Genomic DNA, 17004 nt, shown 5'->3' with positions numbered 1-17004 from the left:
ATTGTGCCACAAGCTTATAAGCCAATCAGATCAGCTCAGAAGCCAACGAAGAGACCATATGATTCAAGCTACCTGGTACATATGAGGATGTTGATTATTTTGTGTTTTATGTAATTTAAATATGCTTAATGTCATCCACTTAATTAATTTTCTTTCATGTCAATGAATGAACAGTCAGCTTTTTAATTTGTTTACAGCAGCAGGAACATTTGTTATTAATTTTGTTCTACAATTATTTAGTATTAATGACCATGCATGCTGTTAGGCTTTAGTTGCAAATTGTTATTATAGGACATAATTATTTGTTATTTTGTTTTTGATAAGTACATATTTTATGTCTTCAATGAATATAAAGTACAGACTTTTATCTACAGAACTTTGAAGTCTTTTAATGATAAAAGAATTATGAACAAAGAAAGAATAATCACTGTAAACTGAGAATATTTCATCTTTCAATTTGAATAGCGATTCAGAAAATATGGCAAAGGTTAAATTCTTTTTTTTTTTTCAAAAGTTTCATTTTGTATGTAATTCTTCAAAATCAAAGTGCCTGGGGTTCAAAATATTTGTACAAAAAGAAAAGTCTTGGCACAAGAAATACATAGATGAAATATGAAAGCCTGTTGCTAGCACTAACAACCATTTGAAAGTTATAGAATTTTTTTTTCATAATGAAAGTCAAACTCCAAGGTCTAAGTCAAATGGTACAAAATTTTCTGGTACATTGTAAATAAAAGGTCTGGTCACATGAAATACACAAATGAAATGTAAATGCTCCACCACCAACCCTTAAAAACCAGTATAGCCAGTTTTTGCAAAAATAGGTAGAGCTCTAAAGTCAAGGTCAAGAAGTCAGATATTGTGGTACCCAAAATAGTATTTCACAAAGAATACACAAGTGAAATATGAAATTTGTAGCACCAAGCATAAAAAAATGAGGTATTCAAGGTTTTTGCACACAGATTGACAGACAGACCAAAAGAAATATACCCCTAATTCTTTGCTCATGGGGATATAAAAAATATTATGATTTAGTAGAAATTTAGTATATTAATTGTTTCTAGCAGGCTACTAAAATTCCATCTTACACCTGAGGAAATATACAACTGTGACCTACATAATTATACTGAACAGTTTATCAACAAGAAGATTGAGGATTAAAAATGTGGTCCCAAATTACTGGTAATCTATATTTTGGCTAATCACAATTTTGTAGGTCTTTTGCATGGATTTTTTCCCACTTTGTTCAGTATAATTATGAGTTGCAGTTATTCACAGTGCAGTTTCACATTATGTATCTGAAGTGTCCATTGAATTTTTTTAAGCTAGCTCTCATCAATACATGTACTCCTGTTTAAGATATTTTTGCACAGTATTTTTTTATATATATTCTGTGAATATGGATTGCTTTCTTTTAGCAGCATATATTTTTTTTATGATTATATATACTGTACCTGTGAAAGTCTAACAATTATGATTTGCATGTTCATAGTTTGTGTCATTCACGTATATTTTTTGCATTGTGTGAAAAATAGGATACTGTATAAGTGGAAATTTTAGCGAGACACAAATTTAGTGATTTGTCTTTAAAATATGGTATTTTATTTTTAGCGAGAAGTAATTTTAGTGATTTTAAAATGCTCAATAATAAAGGTATTGCAAATTAAAGACAGTTTATTTTTTAGCGATATTTAATCTTAGCAATCTCAGAACCTTCGCTAACAATGCCAAAATTAAATCCTCGCTAAAAATTCTACTTATACAGTATTACATCGTTACTCTGAAGGAGAAGGGGTATAGTGTTTTACCCCTGTTTAGCTGTCAGTCTGTTACAAATCTTTGTTCACAGTTTTCTCAGCAACTGCTCATTGCAGATGCTTGAAAGTTTTGCACACTCTTTGTTTAAGCATGCTCATATTTGTGGGATTCATTTGTATGAATCCATGAATTTCATTTAGAAAATTACAAATGTAAATGTTGATATATAATACATGCAACTCAATATATGACTTGCATATTTGATCTATGATTTGAAATGAAATAATTTACAGATAAAATTTCTGGTAAGTGCAAGAACTGTGAAAGCTAGGTTGCATATAATATATATAATCAAGCTTGTACAAAACCTAGCTTATAATAACTGCTAGAGATGTGTTTATAGCAATGAAATCCAATAATACTAATCATCATTAACTCTAAAATGTCTGAATTTGATATTAACATTGTTTTATAAGAAGAAATGGAAAGTAGCAGAGGTATTCCATGCAATATAATAGCTTATAACCAGTTGATCACCTTTTCTAACATCCTTCTGTCTGACACTGGCAATTCAAGATGTCCCTGTTTGCCTAGGTATTTGCTTACCAATATTACTGATCTTTTTAGAGGACTGTTCTGAAATTCTACTCACTCAATATTTTTTTTTCAGAGATGCTTGATGCTCTAGCTATTAAGATTTAAAAAAAAATTTGCTCCATTAGAAATTCACAAACAGCAAATGCAATGATATATACCAAAGACTTAGTAAATATATGCCATTTAAACTTAAATTGGGATACGTACCTCTTTGAGAGATGGCACAAGGCCATTGGAGGTCAAAAAATAACTAGAAGATCAGATGATCAAGGTCAAAGGCAGCAAACATAATTTGAAAGTGATTTTAGAGAAATGTATGTGGCAAAATCATATATATATATATATGACATGTTTAGGCAATTATGGTATTATATTGTGCCTGTTCTATTATGGATTTTTTTAGTCTGAGAGACACTTGTATTTTGTTATGAGAGTGCTCAGTGTTTGGTACCTGAATCGATCACAGTGTACATATGCATGTATGCCCCATATCACCAGCCACTAATGAATTGATTGCAAATGATATCAAATTAGTGATTACTTTACTAATTTAACACTTGAATCAGTCTATAATTACTTTACTAATTTAACACTTGAATCAGTCTATAATTCTCTCACTTTATGCATTTAACAAATTTATTTTAATCTTTAACAAACTGGTGTTTAATATGTGTATTCAATTAATATTTCAACAACTATAATAATACATGTATAGTCAATTAAGATCCATGTTTTAAATCAATTTGATGTAAGAAGCCAAAGAACGTTAACATTTCATCCTTTCTGACAAAAATGGATTTTTATTTTCTAACTAAGTACATGTACATGGCTATCTAAAATTAGAAGCTAGTTCCTTTACATAAATTTTCTGTTTTCTGTTAGGAATTCTATCGATAGCACAAGCAGTGTTTTCCCTATGAACTTACTACCGGCCAAATTGACCGCTTCAATTGACAAAATGCCCCTTTGAAATAAAAATTTGTTGTTAGGTCCACAGAAATTTTGTTCATAAACTTCAGCCCCTTGCCTGTTACAAATGATCTCTAGCCCTTTACTCTGAAATAAAGGGAAAACACTGACAAGTACAGTTTAAGTGTTTCTCAAAGTTAATGCTGATCAATGTATGGCAACCTCCTACTCATATGGTGAAATAGAATTAATTTAAGGTATAAATTTGAGAATAGCTTATTTTTAGGCTCAGTGTCTGGTCTTATGTAATGATTTTATGGTCAAATATGAAAGGTCTGCTGATGGTTTTGATATTGGTTGTTAAATGAAGCTGCAATTGTAATTTATAATGATCAATATGTGAAAAAATTACATGATGTAGTAATTAATTATTATTTATTGTTAGACACCATATCCAAGGGCAAGGACAAAGTGCAAAATCAATTTGCATCAGAATAACCACAAAAAAAAAAAATTAATACCAACCTAAAGTCTCTTTTTCTGAATGTACATGTAAAACTAAAGTGGTTTCTGTGTTGGAAGTTTGGTCCAATCTAATTTTTTTTTTATATAAAGTAATTTCTTTTATCATATTGACATAAAACAAAATGGTTTCTTTCATTTCATAGTTTGTTCTTAATTATCTAAAATAATTTCATTGAGAAATAATTTTTTTATGATAAAATTGTAGGAGCCATAGGAGGAGGAGAAAAGGATGAGGGAGGAGACAGTAAGGAAGATGGAGGAGGCGGTGGAGGGGAGGATCCGGAGGTGGAGGAGATGAGGAGAGAGGCCGAGAGGAAGCGGAAAGAGAAACACGAAAAAGCCGAGGCCGAAAGGGAGGAGCTTCGACAGTCCATCAGAGATAAGGTATCGGGACTGTTAGCAGGACTGGTGTGGGGTGACAGGTAGAAAAACTACACCAGGCCTGGGGGCCATAAAACTGAGACAAGCTCACTTTTGATCTCAGTCTCACTTTTTCAGTAGGAATTAATAGTGGAAAAGTGAGACTTAGATCAAAAGTGAGCTGATCTCAGGTTTTATGGCCCCGCAGAGCCAGATTTGATTGTGGTCACAACAAGGTACCGTTATTTGTCTGATCAAGTTTTGAGACATATCATTTGCTGGAGGATAACATTTCATTTCCAACTTTAAACATGAAGAGGTAATTATTTGTCACAAAAAGGAAATGGCAGCAATCCATTCTTTACTACCACAGTAATTGACTCAAACAATTTACGTGAGGCATATTTTATAGATCCTACTGCTTCCTCTTATAACTACTCCACAATAGTCTGTAATGACATTTTCATATCAGTTACTATGATATTGTTCCTTTGTTTTGATCCAGTAGAGAGGAAAATCATTATATTGTGTAGTTGTCATTAGTGTAGTTCACATTTCTGGTCTGTACCCTCGCTAACTACCATGGGGAGCTGTGTGATTCATACCGATCAGTGGAACTATCCTAAGTTATCTCTATGCTTTGATAGTCACGAGAATCTTAGAGGTGTTGTAGGGAAGTAGGCAGTGGGATATGTGATTTATATCATTTCAGGCAGTTTGTTTTATACATTACATAATACCCAATTCTGGGTTTTTTTTCATCCACATTATGAAATTAATATAATTTGGTTCACATTAAAAAAATACTTTAATTAAACATGGTTTTCCTGCTGAAAATCATTAATTACATCAGTGCCATGGCTGTTAAATCTATTGATTCCAGGCTGCTTCATTTCTTGATAAAAAAAATTATCCCTGGTCCTAAGTATAATGAGAAACTTTCATCTCCAGAACCATAGTCCAATATAACAAGAATTCATAAAATCTTTCTCCAGTATAGAATTAATGGATTCAATCTGCCATTCCTAGCTCACAAAAAGTAGCAGGGGAAACAAAAATGGGCTTGTATTTCATGAGTATTACATATATGTACTGTTTACAAAGACTCTTTTAAGTTGCAAAAAAGTTAATCTTTTAGGAGGGAAAGTTTAAAAAGTCAATGTTGAAATCGATAAAATATGTTTTAAGACATAGTTGCAGACACTAAAAATTTTAGATGGTTATATCAATAAATGGCCTTTCAATTTTGTTAAGTAATTTGATCTTACATAACAGTGAACCATGCATGCAAAAATATACTGTGCAGAGGGAATTTTTTTTAATAAGACTCATCATCAAGCAATGTTGATTGTTGCATTTTCTAACACACTACACAGAGTGGATTTATCATTCAGAGTGAGAGGGTTATAGTGCTTTTTATCAGATTCAACTACTTTGCTTGAAAATCTCTCTTTTTTTCTGTACTAATATAACCCTGGAAAACATGGTTATTTGTCTTTGCTTTTGAAAGATTAATTGCCTTTTGCTGGATCTGTGGTTTGAGTCGGAATAGAGATAAGTGATGAAAAGGTCTTTTGCCTGCATCAAGTTCAGTCTAATCTTTTGTCATAGTTACATTCCAAATATGACAAATTACGTGTTGCGTAAATGGAATGCTTTTTCTCAAGATTTGCTGATTTAGAGAAATGATTATTTGGGGGATAGACTGATTGGCTGCAGTGTTGACATATTTCTTGTCCACTTTGATGTTCTCAAGGACATAAAATCAATAATGGGAAAAGACAGAATCAATTTGCTAACACTAAAGAAAAGGCTTACTGTAAAGCAATTAGTATTATATAGCAGAAACTTTTATTTGCAATTTGTCAGTTTGAAATCCATTTGCCACAATTTTCACATGGCGCAATTAAGAGTCATTCTACATAAAAACTCATTTAGATAAATGATTCACAATGTGAGAAATATTTGCAAAACAGATATTCAAGTGAGCTTTTCAGATCCAAATTTGTCTATTATCTATCATTGTTGTCATCATTCTGATGTTAAATTAATTTTCACATTTTCATCTTCTCCAGAACCACTTGGCCATTTCAAACTAAACTTGGCACAAAGTATTCCTGGGTAAAGGGGATTCAAGTTTGTTGAAATGAAGGGACACACCCTCTTCAAAAGGGAGATACTGTGTGTTTGACATTAATAATGGATTACATGTAAAACAAGTGATATACTTTACATGCATAACTACTCAATACTGGTACCAAGTACCTGTATCCAACCCTACGCAATCATGTTAATCATAAAGCTTTGTTGTTAAATTACCATTAAGGTCTTTTTCTAAAATATCCAAATATGAAACAGATATGTCAGACTCTGTGGTATCTTTTATTTCAAGCTCACCTGAATATATATCACATTGACGTATAAGTAGAAATAAGCATGTTTATTGATAATACCCTGTCAATTTATTGAAATGTCAAGTTAAAGGCAACAGCAAGTGTTTTCTTTTTTCATATTAAAGATTTAGCAAATTCTTGATATGAATTCAAAAATAGGTCTGCTAATAATGGGGCACAATAGGTACCCATGGGAATTCCAATAGATTGTTGGAAGATTTAGTCTCCAAAAACCACATAGATATTGTTAATCAGAAACTCCAGCATCCTTTTAATATCAACTTCATGTTTAAAAATTATATATATAAATGGTTAAATTTTACCCTTTTCTCACTTGATATACAGTTTTTCTCTGTTTATTGTATCCACTTTTGTGTGTGGGCATAAACTTATGCAATAAAATAAAATATTAATAGAGACTTGCATTGAGACTTTTCTGCAATAATAGGCAGTAACAGCTATTATTAGTTCCCATGGGGTCTTTAATCAATACTGATTTGAATTAAGGAATGAAAACCGCTGCCAGGATTGGGCAGGACAGTGATATGATTTCTCCCTGTTACATTTGAAGATCGCTGTAATATTTATATCAACTACTGTCTACAGTTAATTAGTTTATGCCCGTGATGTTGTTTTGATATTGACTGATTGTTTTGTATCAATTCATAGGTCTCATCAAATGGTTTTCTGCATTTTTTTCTAAATGCTTGCAGATATTTTAAAGCTGATTTTTGGTATGTGAATGGATCTTGATGAGTTACAGATTAAGTTTGCATTGAGTCTCACTTTTGTGATTTTTGATTAAGTTATTTTCGCATAGTCATCGACTCTTGTTTCACTTGTGGTCATTGCTCTATATATTCTCAAGTGATTTTTTTGCGAGCACACTGTTAATTTCTCGCGACAGTAATTACGGCCTTTTCAATTTTTTTTTTTATTTTTCTGAAATTTTTTTCCTAAATGCTTGCAGTTATTAAGCTGAATTTTGGCATGTGACTATAATTTACCTTGATGAGTTTTCTATAGATGAAATTTGCATTTCAATCTGTTCTTTGATTTTTGTTGAAATTATGACATTTGTTCTTCATGGTCTATTAGGGTAAAATTGATTCAAATGCATTGTCACAACTGCAAAAATCTAAAATAATCAACTGTCATCAACAAAAGGTTATATACTTATACGAGACATACTTTTTAAAAATATTGAAATAAACAGCACTGGTTTAGAAAGTCTGCATGACAAAAAAGTGTACTGACTTTGTGAAGACTTTTCTCTAATTTGGCAGTCATTTTCAGTTCATCCAATCAGTATGATCTATGCTAAAAGGAATGAATTTAGGGATATCATTTTAACAAAAATAAAAAAATTTCATACTACAACTGGAAACAGGGAAGACACTTTATAGCCAAATGGTTATTAAAATGAAGCATGTATGAGAAGTTTAGTAAGATATGTGGATGCATGAATAAAAATGAATATGCCATAAGAAATGATAAACTATGGTATTTGTACAGCATATGAATAATTTTGAAAATGTCATGACAAATTCTAAATGAATATATTCAAAATGTCATATTCTTTGTTTAGAATACAAAATTAAGGAAGCTACATGCAATAAGAAATGTGAAACAATGAGTGACCTTCATATATCAAAGTTCATTCATAATCTCAGTATTCACTGCAGATTGGTTGTGAACTGTGACTGACTCTGCATTTGATTGTCTTCTATATATCTCAAGGATCTGTCAGTATAGGAATGGATTTTTCCAAAGAAGTAACACTTAACAATATTAAGGCTGGGATTGATTTGGTCTTAAGGCCAAGACTTTATAAGGTTTCTCTGTAATAAGAGTGGGTTTGGCAGAGAGCTCTTTTGTCTGGACTGTAGTGATAGAGACATTGTAATGGTTTCACTTGCCCATGTCTGACATTTGGTTTTCTTGCTGATTGTTAGTTTTTTAAACTTTGTTTCAGCCGTTCTTCAATATCCCGTTTTATTTGGGCTCATCACATATAGAGTAAATATGGTTGACCTTTGTCAGTGTGTGGAATCATAAGTTGACTGTCAATTCAAGTTTATGTTTCAATCAAGTACATAGATATATTATATTTTCATATCCTCCAGCATAGCAGCAGTCAACATTGCTTGATGAGAGTGATATTCCAAAAAATATTGACTGTGCAGAATTTATGCTCCTAGGGTTCACTATTTAACTTACATGTATTTGTGTAAAACATTCAGTATAATAAGTAAATACAGCTTGTAGTTGAGGTAACATAGAAAATTTAATTTCCAACCCTCATAAACCATTGTTTTTCATCAATTTTAGAATTTTTCTATATTTGATTATACTTCTGAAAGTGTCAGAGGTTTTATTCCTTATTTTAGTATTGATTACATTGTATTACATGTACACGTTTTATTCCTATAATTTCAGTACGGATTAAAGAAGAAGGTCCCTGAGGAGGAGGGGATGATGGGTAATGACGACACGGGAGGGAGGGTCGGGAGGAAGAAGAAGACCCCCGCGGAGTTAGCGGCGGAGGCCGCGGCAGACTCTGAGGATGAAGAGTTCACAAGTAAATTTTCCTCCATCTGTTGTTGTCTGAACTTCTTCTAGTGCACACGCACTTTAAAGAATAAGATATGTATATTTTTATAGTGCTTAATTAATTGACTTTTTCCCTGATATGAGTGGAGACTGTGTAAAATATGTGTATTTTGTTATTGCTCAGATGTTTCAGATATTATAGTTTACTTTGTGCGTTCTTGTTAATTTTTTTTAGACAATCAATGTAAAGGGGAATGACTTGATTTTTTTCCTCGTTATGTACATATAGTTGGCATTATGTACTTTAACTTGTTTTATTTAGTCCCTCATAAATTTTACTGATATTTTATTTCAGTATGTTTGTAGAAGAGTACAATATCTAATCTAACATGTTCATTTGACCACTTGCAAACATAAGATTTCACATTTTCTTTTCACTTAGCAGAGTGCTAAAATTCTACATCATCTATGCATTATAGCTGAATGTTGACATAGTGCTTTAGTACACATCATTTAATTAAAATGGATGATTCATTTAGTTATAGTTACCACATTATCTTGACATGATGATTTTGTTCATTTTTACCCAAAAAATATTCTGTATAGTGTTACAGCATTATTATGTGCAATCTGCTGAAATGAGAATTCAAACATTTTTGCATTGATGTACATGTGTTTTAACTTAACTGTGATTTAGATCAAATACTTATAGTTAGTATGTACACTGCTGTCAATTTTATCGCTTCACACAAAGAAGGTAATTTCTGCAAAAATATTTTTAAAAAACATTTATGTATATTCCTCATGTATGTTTAAGTGTGTAAGTGTTTCATAAGTATTTAGTGAGCATAATTTTGTGATATGAATGCCTTGAAGTTTAATTTAACTATTATAGCTTTTTCAATGGATTCAAATGATGATCTCAAAATGAGAAAATTCAATATTGCATATATTCCTGATATTCAGCATTTTATAAAGTTAATCAATTCACAAAATGGTCAAGTAGAAAATATTGGAAATTCATGTCAAGGGGAAGCTTCTGATTGGCACAGTTTTCATTTTGATTTTTAAAATATAGAAGAAAAAAAGCTGCCTTCATTTTTTAGCATCTGAATTTTGGATAACACCCATTAATCCATACTTTCTTTGCTTTTATGTTTGTTTTGGTTTGTTTTATGCATTTTCATTTTTTGAATAGTTTTAATTCATTTAAATCTTTGTTGATTTTAAGTTTCTAGCAACATTAGATGCAAGTTATTGTCTCGTTGAGACATCTAATCAAAATCAAATTCAAATTTCTAATATGTGATTTTTTTTCACACAAATCTGAAATGACCTATCTATACTTGTAATTTAAATGCTGTTTCAGAATAATTTAGTAGAAATCTCACTGGTATTTATTTCTGGAGAAATCAGATATAATAATTTTGCTTTCAGTGCCAAAAAATATGGATGAACTGAAAAACAAAGTGCAGGACATTCCACAAAAACTGGCTCAAAGTGTTGGTGAAGTGACTGAAAAGTGTTCTCTACAGTAATTATAAACTGTGGATTGGTTCATGTAAGTCATGTGACAGTATCTGGATGATCTGATTGGCCTGTCATTTGTAGTCAGTATCACGCACTTGATACATATCTGATGCCACTCATGTTGTGTTTCCTTTCAGCACTTATTTCATAATTTATTTTCCCTATAGTCCTTTGCTCACTTGTTTTCTTTTTCCTTGCATGGATGTTAGTTTAAAATAGGTAGGAATTCCTGTACTGGTTTTCTGATGTACTAGCTGGTTTTGTGTTCACATTCCTTTTAAGATTTTGCTTTCCTTTATCCTTTGTTTTGTTTCTCTTTATTTCCTCCTTTGTTGTTCTGCCATGGAATTTCTAGATGATTGAGTATATACTGGTGTGTTATATTTATGAGTTTGCAAGAACTTGAGACAGTTAAGACATAGTTTCAAAAAATCTACATGTATGTATAAATGTAGGTAACAATTAAATTTTTAAAAAAAAAATCATTACTGTGCTTATCGACAACTAGCTAGGAACTTAAATCCTTATTTTACCTACTGCATGACTGTTTGTCAACTTTTCTGGAATGATCTGACTAGTTTGTAACAAAATTTTTTTAACGTAACATTTCAGCATTATTTTATGAAATTTCTAACCCAGTTATGCTTATTTTCATGTGCAGATTCTTCCAGTTGTGTGTGACATAGTACTCCATATTGGGAAAATTACACAATATGGCAGCAGAGAATTTGTGAAAGTTAAAATATGCACACTGCTGTAGAAGAGCAGTTCATATCGTGTTTACTGTGTAATGTTACTTTAGTATGCAATATAGACTGTCACTGTTGTTAAAATAGATGTTAGCTGCGCACAATGAAAATAAAAGTTTTTATTTTGAAACGTTAATGTTCCCCTGTTGTAAGCAGTATTCACAGAAAAATTCTAATTCGGAGGTGTTTGTTATTCGCACTGAATAATAATGGCAAGTGTATATAGCTGTATTAAAGTATATTGTCACACCGGATGAGCATATTAAGTGATATTATTACTTGTTAATTCTAATTTTTTTGTTCATTTCTTCTCAAATGTTTTCAACATTTGATTTTTTATGTTGAAAACGAAAGATCCTAATTTGCAAATCCACTCTAAAATCTATAGGAAATATATAATATTAAACTTTTGCAGATAAATATTTGACATTGTAAGTTTATTTGTTAGTATTAAATTAATTTTTTGTATGTGATATTATTGTTTACATTCCTCTGTACGGTTCTGTTTTGTATTACCTCATTGATTAATCGATCATTTCTTGTTTTGTTCCTTTTACAGTTTACAATTTATTTTGGTTACAAAACTTTTGGGCTTTTCTAGAATACAATAGTTTGCACCAGTAGCTCTCTGTAATTTTCAAATCTTCATATCTACCATTTATCTTTTTAGTATAAACTCCTGTGCTCCAAAACAGTCTTAAAAACACAATGTCAGTTATTGCTTTGAAAACAATTATACATTGTCAAATCTTTTATCTCAAATTCGATGGGACCAAGAAAAAACTGACATATATTGAGGATAAAGTACATGAAGAGTAGGGTCATCTTTTAAAAATTGTTTGGTTGCCTTCTCATGACCGACTGACTAAAAATGGCCCAACTCAAAACCTTTCTTTACATTCCATGACACAATATTTTTTCTTTGATTTCTCTTATCCAGTCAACAAATTTCTTTAAATATTCTGAAAAGAGATTTTTTTCACCTAACTACAGACCCAATTATTTTACCCTGAGTCAGGAGAGGGCAAGCAAACATTATTTTATAGATGTGGCCTAGTAATTTTTAAAAGTCTTTGAGCTCAATTTGACATACTGAGTATTCATCAAGGTTCAGCTTAGAAATTGATGCTGGAGATAAAGAAACTGAGCTTTTTTTTTTAATCTCAGGATGATAATTCTATGACAGTAATTTTGTTTTCATTTTTTCCTTTAATTTGTTTTGGGTTAGTGTTTATTTATATGTTTTTTTCTGGAGCATAATACTACCTTGTTATTTTTGACTTTTTTTTCTGTTATTTGTCTTTTTCTGTTACTTCAAGGGTGTTATCTTAAGTTTATTAAAAATGAACTGTATGTATTAATATGTAGATAATTCAAATATTTAAAAGTTCAATATTGTATTGATATTACTTAAAAAATGTCATTTATGCACGTTTATAGACTTGTAATGATTATCTAAGACACACAAGTACATGTTCTTTTATTCAGGAAATAGTGGTATTCGATACCAAAGTGACAATAATTTGGGCTTTATGCAATGCTTATTTTTTAATGCAGATTTTTCATATCCATTTTCTATGCTGCAATATAGATCCAAAAAATCGAATATACTCGAATCACTAGACCACCAATATGTACATAAGATTATACACGTTTGTATACCAAATATGTCATCTTAAAATTCGTGATGTGGATTCTCACTGTAAAATTTATTTTTCAATCGGCAAAATGTGTTATATGATACATGACTATATGTTTTTTGCCATGTTTATTTTGCTGTGGTTCCATTACCCACATGCATGATTCTCAAGGACACATGTCTGTGTTCTAGTTGTGACTGAAATCTGTTTACAGCTTCCAGTTGATTTAATGTAGACTTAGGCTGTTTAGCAGATGGTATATGTACATGTAGGTGTTCTGTATGGTTTCTGAAACAATCAGTAGAAAGTTGTTATTGATAAATTAAACAAAATAAAACAAAAAGTCACTGTGTTCTTATTATTCCTCCACAAAAAGTTTTCTTGTGAATTCAGTGGTTTGGGCTATATTGACCTTGCAGTATCAGCTCAGTAGCTCAGTGGTTGGAGCTTCTGACTAGTAATGCAGGGGTCTGTTTTACAAAAGAATTAACTCACAAATAAGACCAAAGACTTTTAAGTTGATTGTAAAATTTTGTAAAATTAATGATTCTGAATAAAATTGCTAGTCATATAAGAGTCAAAATATCTTGCAACATTCCTTTTAAAAAGATTAAAATTGTTTTCAATATATTGTAAATGAGAAATTTAAACACAGAATTAAATTTTGGTCTTGGTCCTAAGTTCTTTTGCAAAACAGAGACCTGTTTTACAAAAGAACTTACGACAAGACCAAAAACTTCAGATGATTGTAAAATTTTGAAAAATTAATAATACGCTTTGAAATTGTTTGGGTAAAAATATCTTTACCACATTCCTTTTAAAAAGATTAAAATAATTTTCAATAAAATGTTAATTAAAAAGTTATATGAAGAATTAAATTTGGTCTTAAGTCATAAGTCCATTTGTAAAACGGGCCCCAGGCCCCTGCATGGGTTTCATTCCACGTCCCATCATAAATGTTCTTTTTAGCTCAAGTGAGCTTTTCTGATCACATTTTGTCCGGCGTCCGTCTGTCTGTCTGTAAACTTTTCACATTTTCGACTTCTTCTCAAGAACTGCTGGGCCAATTTCAACCAAACTTGCCACAAAGTATCACCGTAAATCTGGAAATTTTTGCTGTAGATAAATTTTTAGCAAATTTGCGAGTTCATTGCATTCGCAAAAATATTTTTCTTAAAAATAATTCAACAATAAGAAAATGTAAGCAAAGTAGTGGTCATTCGCAAAGTTTTGAAACGTAAAAATTAATCAACAGCATTTTGACCCAGAATCGCAAAATAAAATCGACGTAAAAATTTCCAGATTTACGGCATTGGATGAAGGGGATTCAAGTTTGTTCAAATGAAGGGCCACGCCCTCATTCAAGGGGAGATAATTGGGAATTAATGAAAATTTGGTGGCATATTTTAAAAATCTTCTTCTCAAGAACCACTGTGCCAGGAAAGATGAAACTTATGGAGAAACATCCTCAGGTAGTGTAGATTCAAGTTTGTTCAAATCATGACCCCCGGGGGTAGGGTGGGGCCAAAATGGCCGACCAAAGTTTTACATAGAAATATATAGGAAAATTCTTTAAAAATCTTCTCAAGAATGACAAAGCCATAATTCATCATATTTATAAGGAAGCATGCTCAGGTAGTGTAGATTCAAGTGTGTTTAAATCATGACCCCTGGGGGTAGGGCGGGGCCAAAATGGCCGACCAAAGTTTTACATAGAAATATATGGGAAAATTCTTTAAACATCTTCTTCTCAAGCATGACAAAGCCATAATTCATTATATATATATATAGAGAGAGAGAGAGCATGTTCAGGTAGTAGATTTTGTTCAAATCATGACCCCCGGGGGTAGGGCGGGGCCAAAATGGCCGACCAAAGTTTTACATAGAAAAATATAGGAAAATTCTTCAAAAATCTTCTTCTCAAAAATGACAAAGCCATAATTCATCATATATATATGGAAGCATGCTCAGGTAGTGTAGTTTCAAGTTTGTTCAAATCATGACCCCCAGGGGTAGGGCGGGGCCAAAATGGCCGACCAAAGTTTTACATAGAAATATATAGGAAAATTCTTTAAACATCTTCTCAAGAATGACAAAGCCATGCATAATTCATAATATTTATATGGAAGCATGCTCAAGTAGTGTAGATTCAAATTTGTTCAAATCATGACCCCCAGGGGTAGGGCGGGGCCAAAAAATGGCCGACCAAAGTTTTCAAAGATATATATAGGAAAATTCTTAAAAAATCATTTTCTAAAAAATAGCAAATCCATGATTGGTCATGGGACTACTTTTGGATTTAAACTTTACAATAAAAAGCCATTTTCTACTTTTTCCTACCCTTAGTGCTCAGGTGAGCGATGTGGCCCATGGGCTTCTTGTTTTTCTGTTAAGATGAGCTTCACAAGCTTAATATGCTTCCTTTGAACCTGTCAAAGATTGTCAGTGGCATCAGATGTAAGAGAAATTCTTAACAAGCATTCTGAGAGTATTGCACCATAAGCAATGATAGTAGATTATCAACAAGTGTAATCTGGTTCCCAAAATAGATAAAAGATGTTTTAATTCCAACAAATATTATTACAAGAGACCCAAAGGGCTTGAATCTCTCTTCTGATAAATTGTATAACTTATCACTTCTATTTGAAGCCTCCTACTCCTAGTATAATATATAAAACCTTGCCAAAAGTAGGACACTGTGACCTATCATTTGCTTCACATATTCTGAGATCTCAATATGCATCAATAGACAAAGTTATTCTGATTCAAAACTCCTTTTTGTTTTGATTATTTAGATATAGCCAGGAAATTCCAAAAATAGGTCACTGTAACTTTAACTTCTTGGTAAATCTCTGAGACCCCAAAATACACCAACCAGAAAGGTTTGATGTTTCTAAGCCAATTAGTATTTGAAATATTTAAAAACACTGGCATAAAAATTCAGAGGTAGATAAATATGACCTATTTTTCAGTTGACACACTCAAATGACTGAAGATGCATTAGCTGACACGGTTTGATGATTCTAAACCAATAAGTATCTGAAACATTTCAGAAAAGCAATAAATTTTTTAAAATAGGTCGAAGTGACCAACTTTTCAGTTGACACACTCAAAGTTCCAAGATACATAAGCTCAAAGTTTGATGATACCATATTGGCAATAAGTAGTCTATCTGATATATTGAAGTATAGACCAACATTTTCAAAAGTATGTCATGATTACCTACTTTTCATATGACATTATCTGCGGACCCAAGGTGCATCAACTGAGAAAATTTGTTAATTCTAAGCCAATTAGTATTTGATATACTGAAATTTAGACATAAAATTTCAAAAGTAGGTCATAGTGACCTACATTTCAGTTGACATACACTGAAGAACAAAGATACATTAACTGACAAAGTTTGCAGATTCTGTGGCAATTAGTATAGTTGAATCTACACTTTTCAAAAGTTATGTCCCTTGGACGCCATCTTTTGGAAAAAACCCATAGAATCCTCACAGTTGGCTTTGTAGTTTTCAGGTTTGTAGCTTTATCATTTGACTGAAAAAAAAATTTGCATAGTGTATACTAATTTCCCCAAGGTGGGGCTACCTACTCATTGAAAGAGGACAAATTAAAAACATTGGATTCATCAGAGTCCATCCAAATGTTTGGTAGCATGAAGAGGAGAAATGTTGTTTCTTTCCCTTTTGAACTTTTAGTTGACCCCGCAAAGGGATACAACTTTTGTAAAGTGTTGATTGGACTATAAAAATTAATAGCCATTCTCTGTAACCACTTAAACTTCGTTGCCACGCATGGTCACAGATTTTGATGAAACTTCACCCATGCTTAGTACCTGACACCAGAAACAAATATCGAACAAAATTTCGTTGCTACGTGTCTCGGTTGCTATGGCAACAGCCGGAAAAGTTTGAAAAATCGAGATTTTCAGCCACTTTAAATCTTGACTGTGGCTTAATAAAAACTAGAAAAAGCAAACAAACC

General features: G+C 31.8%; 1 protein-coding gene across 6 annotated transcripts in view; it reads left to right on the top strand.

Annotated features, from left to right (window-relative positions):
* LOC134229344 (complexin-like) overlaps window positions 1–13362 on the top strand; it is a 30994-nt gene extending 17632 nt beyond the window's left edge. For 3 of the 6 annotated variants that reach the window (XM_062711090.1, XM_062711093.1, XM_062711091.1), the window contains 5 exons: window positions 2052–2063; window positions 3995–4173; window positions 8982–9123; window positions 10533–10656; window positions 11287–13362. In XM_062711090.1, the coding sequence (XP_062567074.1) occupies window positions 2052–2063; window positions 3995–4173; window positions 8982–9123; window positions 10533–10633 (434 nt within the window). In that variant the 3' untranslated portion in view covers window positions 10634–10656; window positions 11287–13362. Of the gene's footprint in view, window positions 1–1064; window positions 1183–2051; window positions 2064–3994; window positions 4174–8981; window positions 9124–10532; window positions 10657–11286 lie in introns of all 6 variants that reach the window. The other 3 variants (XM_062711095.1, XM_062711096.1, XM_062711094.1) reach the window with 3 other exon arrangements.
* Window positions 13363–17004: the final 3642 nt, after the last annotated feature.

Source organism: Saccostrea cucullata, unplaced genomic scaffold (genome assembly GCF_032062105.1).
Source record: "Saccostrea cucullata isolate Sc308-1 unplaced genomic scaffold, CSIRO_AGI_Scuc_v1 ctg41, whole genome shotgun sequence".
In the NCBI taxonomy this organism is placed as follows: Eukaryota; Metazoa; Mollusca; class Bivalvia; order Ostreida; family Ostreidae; genus Saccostrea; species Saccostrea cuccullata.
The sequence above is the reverse complement of the archived record's forward strand: the minus strand, read 5'-3'. Positions and strand labels throughout refer to the sequence as shown.